At 36.9% G+C, this 11,523-nt stretch overlaps 1 protein-coding gene across 1 annotated transcript; it reads left to right on the top strand.

The window, feature by feature from the left end:
- Positions 1–4,502: 4,502 nt before the first annotated feature.
- Positions 4,503–5,252, top strand: SPIN4 (spindlin family member 4). The gene has a single exon (XM_007454891.1). It carries the CDS (start codon positions 4,503–4,505, stop codon positions 5,250–5,252), a length of 750 nt encoding a protein of 249 aa, XP_007454953.1.
- The last annotated feature ends 6,271 nt before the right edge of the window (positions 5,253–11,523 follow it).

An 11,523-nucleotide genomic window follows, 5' to 3' on the forward strand; every position in this document is an offset into this window, starting at 1 on the left:
CAAACGCTGGTGTAGAAGCTGCAGCAAGCTTTCCAGAAGATCTACCTAAGATAATCAACAAAGGTAGCTACACTAACTAAACAACAGATTTTCAATGTAGACATAGCTGTCTTATATTGAAAGAAGATGCCCTCTATGACTTTCATAGCTGAAGACAAGTTAATGCCTGGCTTCAAAGATTCAAAAGACTGACTCTCTTGTTAGGGGGTAATGCAGCTGGTGACTTTAAGTTGAAGCCAATGTTCACTTACTATTCAGAAGGCAAAGATCCCTTTCAAAATATTAGTGCTCATTGGGCAGGAATAAAGATGCAGACATAGAGAATGGACGTGAGGACACAGGGAGGGGGAAGGGTAAGCTGGGACAAAGTGAGAGAGTGGCATGGACTTATATATACAACCAAATGTAAAATAGCTAGCTAGTGGGAAGCAGCCGCATAACACAAGGAGATCAGCTCAGTGCTTTGTTATCACCAGGAGGGATGGGATAGGGAGGGTGGGAGGCACAAGAGGGAGGAGATATGGAGATATATGTATATGTATAGCTGATTCACTTTGTTATAAAGCAGAAACGAACACACCATTGTAACGCAATTATACTCCAATAAAGATGTTAAAAAAAATACTACTGCTCATTGACAATGCACCTAGGCATCCAGAGCTCTGATGGAGATGTACAATAAGATTAATGCTGCTTTCATGCCAGCAAACACAACATTTATTCTGCAGCCAATGGATCAAAGAATAATGTTGACACTCAAGTCTTATTATTTAAGGAATACATTTCATAAGGCTATAGCTGCCATAGATAGTGATTCCTCTGATATCTGGGCAAAGCAAATTGAAAACCTTCTGGAAAGGATTCACCATTCTCTATGCAAGTTAAGTACATTCATAATTCATGGAAAGAGGTCAAAACATCAATGTTAACAGGAGTTTGGAAGAAGTTTATTCCAATTCTCATGGATGATTTTGAGTAGTTCAAGACTTCAGTGGAGGAAGTAACTGCAGATGTGGTGGAAATAGCAAGAGAACTAGAATTAGAAGTGGAGCCTGAAGATGTGACTGAATTGGTACACTCTCATAATAAAACTTAAATGAATGAGGAGTTGCTTCTTACGGAGGAGCAAAGAAAGTTGTTTCTGGTGATGGTATCTACTCCTGGTGAAAATGCTGTGAAGATTGTTGAAATGACAACAAAGGATTTAGAATATTACATAAACTCAATTGATAAAGGAGCAGCAGGTTTAAGAGGATTAACTCCAATTTTGAAAGAAGTTTTCCTGTGGGTAAAATGCTATCAAATAGCATTGCATGCTACAGAGAAATCTTTTGTGAAAAGAGTTAATGGATGCAGAGACTTCACTGTTGTCTTATTTTAAGAAATTGCCACACTACCCCAACCTTCACCAGCCACCACCCTGATCAGTCAGCAGCCATCAACATTGAGGCAAGATACTCCACCAGTAAAAAGGCTGTGACTTGTAGAAGATCAGATAATGGTTAATACTTTTTAACAATAAAGTATTTTTAATTAAGGTATGTTATATACCTCGTATTTTTAAACATAATGCTATCACACACACATTATACTATAGTATAATGTAAACATAATGTTTACATGCATTGAGAAACCAAAAAATTTGTGTGACTTCCTATATTGAAATATTCACTTTATTGCGGTGGTCTGAAACTGAACCCACAATATCTCCGAGGTATGACGATGTTGCATTTGATGGTGTTCTCCTTATCATTTTCAGACTTATAGACACATATTTATAAGATCAGTAATCTGGGTGTTTTGAAGGGATAAATAAAGCTGCCCTAGGAGATTTTAAGTCACCAGAACTGCAGTCTTCAGAGGCTTGTATAAGACCACTTGTTTCATTTTGGAGGATTTCTTTGGATTGGAGCAGGGCAGTTGAAACCACTTATTTATTCATATAACAAATACTTATTGAGTACCTATTCTGAGTAAGGCACTTGAGATAAAAGTCCTTTAAAAGTCCTTTCTTGAATGGGTTTGTAGTCTAGTGGGCAGACATACAAAGTAAACATTACATCTTAGTGTAGTGAGGCTCATTGAATCCATAATGCTAGGGAGTGATTTAAACATCAGAATCATAGTTCTAGAGAAGGAAGGATACTGGAAATTCTTTGTCTCTTCAGATTGCTTTATAGGGCTGTGAGCAAGAATTCCATTAAAGTATATAACCAAAGAGCTTGAGTTAATTGTCCTGAATTTGCGTGCCTGGCGGGTGGTCTTCTCCCACCTGTCAATTGCTCTTCTAAGCAAAAATAACTTGACACATCTTGGTCTGGGGAATTACCTGGGGAGCATTATTTGTGGAACATAATGACATGACATTTACACATACTTTCTGACTTTCACTGTGTAGGTTGCATATATGTGTGAATATGTACACACCACTATGTAATTCTAAAGAGTTTAGAAATACCTTTTAGTATATGTAGTTTTCTTGCTTACTTCAAATTGCCTCCTTGGAATTACTTTCTTATAATATAGTACTGGAGAGTTATCTCATCTCAAAAAGCCTTTGGCCTGGGAAATGTGGGGAATTGAAGGATCCATACATATTCTGCCCAATCAGCTATTAAATGGTATGAGGACTAGGTTTTTCTTTCCCTGCCTTGGAAGGTAATGTAATGTGGAGGCAGCCCGAATTGCTGCCTTGCACCTCTCTTCCCTGCTTTCCTACATTTCCAGAAGAATTAATGGTCTTTTTTACCCATGATGATATGAGCCTTTCTCTTCTCACCAGTATAGAGTGGAGGAGTGAGAATGAGGAGCCTAGACTTCCCTGGTTTATATTGCCATCTTGTAAGTAGGATACAGGAATAAAAGACATACAGACATTTTCATTTAATCTTGATAAGAGCCCTGTGACTTGAAGTAGGTGAAATTATGGATACTTTCTTTTCTATCGTTCATATTTTCCCCATGAGCATGCAGTACTTTTTATAATCAGAAAGACTGCAAATATATACCACAAAAACCTTTTAATTTTTTCTCTCTACAAAATTGGAGCCACAATTTTGTTTCAATATCCTGCTTTCTCACACATTGTTATTATCTCATATGTAGATCTCCATGTCATTAAATATTCTTTGAAAAAATGTTTTATACTAGCTCAATAAATCCATATATGAGAGTAAACTAATTTTGTTTACCGTCATAGACATTTTAGGATAAATAACGGAAGATCTATACAAAGGAACATTATGGAACCATTAAAAAACATGTTTTCAGAGTATTTAATAACTTTGGAAGATACTAATGATATGAATTTAAAAAGAAGTTATAAAGATGTGAAACCTGCTACCAATTTTGTAAACTACAAGCATAGATTTATTGAGATATCAGAACAGTTAACATTTTGCTGTACATCTAGATGTTAAGATTAAGGTTAGTTTCAGTTTTTATTGCACTGAATTTCAGAAAATCTCCACAGTGTCAGTACATTTACTTTACATTCAGAAAAATATATGTATTAAAAAAGCATTACCGTGAGTGACCAGATAGAAAATAAAAAGGAATGTTTGGATCAAGGTGGTGGACCGTACATTTACTTATCCGGTCTCATAATCCTTAAAGTGAAAAAAATTTGTTTTGTATGTACAAACTCTGTGTATCTATGTGTTGAATATTTTTAAAAAATGTTTTGTGAGGAATTCCTGGAAGATAGAATGTAGTTGGAGAAGCTGTTGAGGAGGCTGGTGGGCGACTGACGGCCAGAGAGGAGTAAGGGAGCCGGCCAGTCTGGCTTGGGTTTGAGAGAAGCGGTCGGGGGGCGCGTGAGGAAATGAAGGAGTGAGCGCCTGTGACTGTGTGGACAGAACGCACTGTGCACAGTAACCCGCCCAGTTGCTGCTGGATGAGCGGAAGGCGGAATGGCGGGGGCGGGGCCGAGGCTCAGGCGGGCTCTGAGGGGTCGGGTTCCCGAAGCGGCAAAAATCCTGGCGCCAGAGCTAGGCCGAGCAGAGCAACATTGCTAAACCGAGGCCCCGCGGACTTCTCAGAGACCCGCCGCCGCCCGCGACTTTGGCGCTGCAGCCATCGCTCTTATCCCTTTCCCGTCCTCTCCTCCGTCGCCATTCCGCAGCCGCAGCACCATCGATAACAGCTAAGTGGTCAATTCGGGAGACTTAGGGCTGGGAGTCGGGGCGGGAGCAAGGCACGGGCAGCACACGCAAGTCCGCCATCTCCTGCGGCAACTGCCACTGCTGCAGATACCTCTGCCGGGAGGGAGAGAAGAATACTGTCAAGAGGCCCCCGCTGTCCTAGTGCCCACGGTCAGAGTTAGAGCGTTTCTGCCGAGCCTTGGTGAGAGCCTTGCCTTTGGGGAAGGGAGAAGGAGAACGGACAGGACAGGATCTTTCTGTTTTCGGAGATCACGAAAAAAGATCTCATACTGGATAGTGCTTTTTGTCAGCTTAATCTAGTAAGTGGTAGCGTTGCTGAACCTCCTTAAACCCCGAGCCATGTCACCCCCAACAGTGCCTCCGATGGGCGTAGATGGTGTGTCCGCATACCTGATGAAGAAAAGGCACACCCACAGGAAACAGCGGCGCAAGCCCACTTTCCTCACCCGTAGGAACATTGTGGGCTGTCGCATTCAACACGGCTGGAAGGAAGGCAACGAGCCTGTGGAGCAGTGGAAGGGCACCGTGCTTGAGCAGGTTTCCGTGAAGCCCACTCTCTATATCATCAAATATGATGGCAAAGATAGTGTGTATGGACTAGAACTGCACCGAGATAAGAGAGTTTTAGCGCTAGAGATCCTTCCTGAGAGAGTGCCAACTCCTCGCATTGATTCGCGCCTGGCAGATTCCCTGATTGGCAAGGCAGTGGGTCATGTGTTTGAGGGTGAGCACGGTACGAAAGATGAATGGAAGGGCATGGTCCTGGCGCGAGCCCCCGTGATGGACACTTGGTTTTACATCACCTACGAGAAAGATCCAGTCCTTTATATGTACACGCTGCTGGATGACTACAAAGCTGGTGATCTGCGCATCATTCCAGATTCCAACTACTATCTCCCTACAGCAGAACGGGAACCTGGAGAAGTTGTCGACAGCCTTGTGGGCAAGCAGGTGGAGCACGCCAAAGATGATGGGTCCAAGAGAACCGGCATTTTCATCCATCAAGTGGTGGCCAAGCCATCTGTCTACTTCATTAAGTTTGATGATGATATTCACATTTATGTCTATGGTTTGGTGAAAACCCCCTAAATTCATTGTGCTATTGCAAAAGTTGTGGAACTATTAAATGTAAAATATGTCGTGTGAAATTTTGAGAACAGTTTAGAAGTCAGAGATTAAAGAATTTATTATTACTTACGGTGCCTCCAAATCTTACATTGACTAGTTCCACAGTTTTGCCCGAAGTATACTTTGCTACTTTCGATATTGCCTTGTTCTGTAATCAAAATTTTAAATCGGATGCTAATAGAAACTTGAAAAGTTTTTGTAAAATTTGGAACAATGGAAAACTAGATAAAGAAAAATAAATGGTGTACACACACTATATCCTCCAGCCCCTCTCCATTTCTTTCTTTGCCTTACCAATTTTTTTCTCCCCAGGTAACAAGTGTTAAGAACATAATGTATATCCGTTCATGTTTTCCCAATCCTCTTAAAGAAAGTTTGTTGTAGTCCTTTCTACAGAAACAGCAAGCCCCAGTATTTCTCTGTAATTGCTTTTCTCCCTTGACATATCCTTCTGATCAGTAGCTACAGATATCTCTCTCTCTGCCCCATGCCTCCCTCTCCATATGGTATAAGATAGATGTCCAACTATACATTTTATTCACATTGGATACCTGATTGTACCATCACATTTATTAAATAAATCACCAATTCCCCCTATCCCTCTATTTCTCCTTGTCTTCCTCCCTTCTCCTAACAGCTGCATACACAGTACATATTTATGTACCAAAATGGTACCATTTATGTACCATTATATTATTGATGGTCTTTAAGTTTTCTCTTTTTTTTTCCACCATAGCCCGGCTACAATACATACTGGTGCTTTTAGTTCTATAGGGTAGCTTCTCAGAAATGGGACTGCTAGGTTTATTTAATTTTAAGAGATATTACAAAATTACCATCTAAAATGAAAGTGCTCATTTTCCAGCATCCTCTCCAGCACTCTTTAATGTTTGCAAATCTGAACAGTGAAAAATTACATAGTATTGTTTGTTTAATTGAAAAACTCAGTGAGTTTTCTTTTTTTTTTTTTTTTTTTACTATTTGGTCATTGTGATTTGCCAGTGCCTATCCTTTGCTCATTTATCTATTGAATCTTTGATCTTTTCCTTATAAATCTGTAGGAATTCTAACTATATTTACTATGTGGTGTGTATTAATCAGTTGTAGCCCATATGTGTTATGATTTTCTCCATTCTGTCATTAATCTTGACTTTGCTGATATCTTCTTTTTTTACTTTCCAGTTTTAAAAAAAGTTAGATAGATTCCTCTCTTCTTTTTAGCTTTTCGGTTTCTTGGTTTTTTTTCAGCTGAATGTCCCCACCGCTAGTCATACAAATATTTACCTACATTTTTTCTTAAAAAATTTATTAATTTTAAGCTTTAACTGTTTGATCCATCAGGAATTTATTTTTGTATATGGAGGTAGAGGTCCAAATATACATTTTGTTCACATTGGATACCTGATTATGCTATCACATTTATTAAATAAATCACCCATTTTCAAATTCCTGAGCCAGTATCACATTGTTTTAATTGTACTGGCTTGACCATAAACTTTGGACTCTGGTAAAGCAAGTCCCCTATCATTAGTTTTTTTGTTTTTGTTTTTTGTCTTTTCTTCTATTATGTAATTTGTCTTTCATTCTTTCATGTAAAAATTGGAAGCATCCTTTCCATATTTAAAAAAATTGTGATGCCTTAGAATTGTATTACATTTCTGCATTTCTGTTTAGAGAGTTATTTTAATAATAATATTAATCTTTAATACTCAAGAATTTTGGTACATCATTAAAATCTTTTGGTTTTGTTTTTGTAATGTTATATAGGTCCATCACATCTGATTAAATTTAACTCTATATATTTTTACAGTTTTTGTCACATTTTGAGATTTTGAATTGGGTATTTTTTCCTCCTCATTTATATTTTTGGCAATATAGACAAACTAGAGATTTTTTATTCTTTCTATTTTCAGCTTACTAAATACTCTGAATTACACTGGGTTTTTAAAATAGAATGTTTTGGACTTTGTAGATATATAGTCATCTCACCTGCAAATAGAGATCATTTTATTTCTTATAATGTTAATATTGTTATTACATGATCTGGATTCTCCAAAACAATGTTGAATAATGATTATGACAGACATGCCTGTCTGGTTCTTAATTTTTGTGGAATTGTCTTTAGTGTTCCCTATTAATATGACATTTGCTGTTGGTTATTGGTAAATAGTCATTAAACATTAACATGTTTAGGGTATTTCTTCTATTCCTGTTTAACATAGCATTATTACTAAAAGTGGCTCCTGAATTTTATCAAATGTCTTTTCAGCGTCTATTGACAAAATAGTATAATTTTTTTTCCTTTAGTTTGTTGACACGGTGAATTAGAGTGGTAGATATTTGATGTTTTGAAACAAATTTGATTTTCTGGAATAAATCCTACTTGATCATGGTGTAATAAGCATTTGATACATTGTTGGGTATTATTTACCAGTATTTTATTTAGTATTATTGCATTTACATTCCAAAGTGAAATTGTATTTTTCAAGTTTTGTTGTTAAAATTATGCTAGCTTTAAAAAATGAAATTGTGTGTTTTCAATCATTTTTCTGTGTTCTGGAACAGTTTAAATAGCATTAGAATTATTTGTTCTTTAAAAATTAGCTAGTAGTGAGCTGTAAAAACAGTCTAATCCTGGTGACAATTTTTATGGTAGATCTTTAATCAGCTTTCTTATCTCTTCAAGGGTAATTAGTTTATTCAAGCTTTCTATTAAAAAGGAATGTATATTCTCTGTGAAATACAAAATTTAAAGTTTTTTTCTATTACTAAGCTTCTTGATTGTAGTATTCAGATGCTATATGTCCTTCCGTGTTGCACGTGCATATGTCTTAGGTATGTTCAATTCTGAAAACATTGTAATAAAATCATCATCTATAACAGTTCTCAGTTCTCTTTGTATTTTATTTATTTTGAAAAATTAAAACATAATATGGAAAGCATGAAAGATATAAAAAAACGTCCGTTTTTACCTTCACCCAAAATTAACAAATGTTAACATTTTGGCATATTTGCAAAATATAACATCTCCATCCACTGCAGAAGCACACACTATCATGAATTTAATGTGAATCTTGTCTATGCTTTATATATTTACTGAAAATATAAACATAGTTGAAAATGGTATTGATTTTGTGGTTTTAAAAAACTTTCAACATGAAATTTTTATATTAAATTTATATCGTGACATTTCTTTTAGTTTTTATTGTACGGAATCTTCTTTTTTTTATTTGGATATGGATTGCAACAACAAAAAAAAAACAATAACACTGACTTTAGAATGCAAGTTGCTGTTCTAGGTACTTTTGCCACTCCTAACACTCAGGGAGGCTTCACGCTAACCACAGTATTGGCAACTGAATGAAAAAGACAAAATTTCAGCTGCCAAGAAGGTTTTATCCTGGCTGTAGTGAGACATTTATCTACCACCAACCCCTGACCACAAGACTAGAAGTAGACCTTATGTTTTCCCATAATTTTGGAGTTATCCCTCTTTATGACACTTGGATTAGGGCTAGCGCCAATCCTGGCACATCTTTTATTTATTTTTTTAACATCTTTACTGGAGTATAATTGCTTTACAATATTGGGTTAGTTGCTGCTGTATAACAAAGTGAATCACCTATACCTATACATGGATCCCCATATCACCTCCCTCTTGCATCTCACTCCCATCCTCCATATAACACCCCTCTAGGTGATCACAAAGTATGGAGCTGATTTCCCTGTGCTATGCAGCTGCTTCCCACTAGCTATCTATTTTACATTTAGTAGTGTATATATATATGCAAGCCATTCTCTCACTTCGTAACAGCTTACCCTTCCCCCTCCACATGCCCTCAAGTCCATTCTCTACGTCTTCATCTTTATTCTATTCCTGTCCCTAGATTCTTCAGAAACTTTATTTTTTTTAGACTCCATGTATATGTGTTAGCATACAGTGTTTGTTTTTCTCTTTCTGACTTACTTCACTCTGTATGACGGACTCTAGGTCCATCCACGTCACTACAAAAAACTCAATTTCGTTTCTTTTTATGTCTGAGTAATATTCCATTGTATATATGTGCTACATTTTCGTTATTCATTCACCTGTCGATGGGCACTTAGGTTGTTCCATGTCCTGGCTACTGTAAATAGAGCTGCAATGAACATTGTAACACATGACTCTTTTGGAATTGTGGCTTTCTCACGGTATATGCCAGGTAGTGGGATTGCTGGGTCATATGCTAATTCTCTTTTTAGTTTTTTAAGGAACCTCCATACAGTTCTCCATAGTGGCTGTATCAATTTACATTCCCACCAACAGTGCAAGAGGGTATCCTTTCTCCACACCCTCTCCAACATTTATTGTTTCTACATTTTTTGATGATGGCCATTCTGAATGGCGTGAGGTAATATGTCATTGTAGTTTTGATTTGCATTTCTCTAACGATTAGTGATGTTGAGCATCCTTTCATGTGTTTGTTGGCAATATGTATATCTTCTTTGGAGAAATGTCTATTTAGGTCTTCTGCCCATTTTTGGATTGGATTGTTTGTTTTTTTCATATGGAGCTGCATGAGCTGCTTGTAAATTTTGGAGATTAATCTTTTGTCAGTTGCTTCATTTGCAACTATTTTCTCCCATTCTGAGGGTTGTCTTTTCATCTTATCTCTGGTTTCCTTTGTTTTGCAAAAGGTTTTAATTTTCATTAGGTCCCATTTCTTCATTTTTCTTTTTATTTCCATTTTTCTAGGAGATGGGTCAAAAAGGATCTTCCTGTGATTTATGTCACAGTGTGTTCTGCCTATCTTTTCGTCTAAGAGTTTTATACTGTCTATCTTACATTTCGGTATTTAATCCATCTTGAGTTTATTTTTGTGTATGGTGCTAGGCAGTGTTCTAAGGTCATTCTTTTACATGTAGCTGTCCAGTTTTCCCAGCACCAATTTTCAAAGAGGCTCTCTTTTCTCCATGGTATATTCTTGCATCTTTTACCAAAAATAAGGTGACCATATGTGTGTGGGTTTATCTCTGGGCTTTCTATCCTGTTCCATTGATCTATATTTCTGTATTTGTGCCAGTATCATACTGTCTTAATTACTGTAGCTTTGTAGTATAGTCTGAAGTCTGGGAGCCTGATTCTTCCAGCCCCATTTTTCATTCTCAAGAATGCTTTGGCTACTCAGAGTCTTTTGTGCTTCCATACAAATTGTGAATTTTTTTGTTCTAGTGTGAAAATGCCATTGGTAGTTTGATAGGGATTGTATTGAATCTGTAGATTGCTTTGGGTAATATAACTATTTTCACGATGTTGATTCTTCCAATTCAAGAACATGGTATACCATTCCATCTGTTTTTATCATCTTTAATTTCTTTCATCAGTGTCTAATAGTTTTCTGCACACAGGTCTTTTGTCTCCTTAGGTAAGTTTATTCCTAGATATTTTATTCTTTTCGTTGCAATGGTAAGTGGGAGTGTTTCCTTAATTTCTCTTTCAGATTTTTCATCATTAGTGTATAGGAATGCAAGAGATTTCTGTGCATTGATTTTGTATCTTGCCACTTTACCAAATTCATTGTTTAGCTCTAGTAGTTTTCTGGTAGCATCTTTAGGATCCTCTATGTAGAGGATCATGTCATATGCAAACAGTGACAGCGTTATTTCTTCTTTTCTGATTTGGATTCCTTTTATTTCTTTTTCTTCTCTAATTGCTGTGGCTAGAACTTCCAAAACTATGTTAAATAAGAGTGGTAAGAGTGGACCACCTTGTCTTGTTCTTGATCTTAGTGGAAATGTTTTCACTTTTTCACCATTGAAAACAATGTTGACTCTGGGTTTGTCATATATGTCCTTTATTATGTTGAGATAAGTTCCCTTTATGTCTGCTTTCTGGAGAGATTTTATCATAAATGGGTCTTGAATTTTGTCAAAAGATTTTTCTGCATGGATTGAGATGAGCAAAAGTTTTCTCTCCTTCAATTTTTTAATATGGTTTTTCACATACATTGATTTGCATATATTGAAGAATCCTTGCATTACTGGGATAAACCCCACTTGATCATGGTGGATGATCCTTTTAATGTGCTGTTGGATTCTGCTTGTCTGTATTCTGTTGAGGCTTTCTTCATCTATTTTCATCAGTGATATTGGCCTGTAGTTTTCTTTCTTTGTGACATCTTTGTCTTGCTTTGGTATCAGAGTGATTGTGGCCTCATAGAATGAGTTTGGGAGTGTTCCTCCCCCTGCTATA

Source organism: Lipotes vexillifer, unplaced genomic scaffold (assembly GCF_000442215.2).
Source record: "Lipotes vexillifer unplaced genomic scaffold, Lipotes_vexillifer_v1.1 scaffold1593, whole genome shotgun sequence".
In the NCBI taxonomy this organism is placed as follows: Eukaryota; Metazoa; Chordata; class Mammalia; order Artiodactyla; family Lipotidae; genus Lipotes; species Lipotes vexillifer.

Bases quoted from the DNA above. Each gene is read 5' to 3' on its own strand.
- SPIN4 (XM_007454891.1), top strand. From the start codon at position 4,503: ATGTCACCCCCAACAGTGCCTCCGATGGGCGTAGATGGTGTGTCCGCA.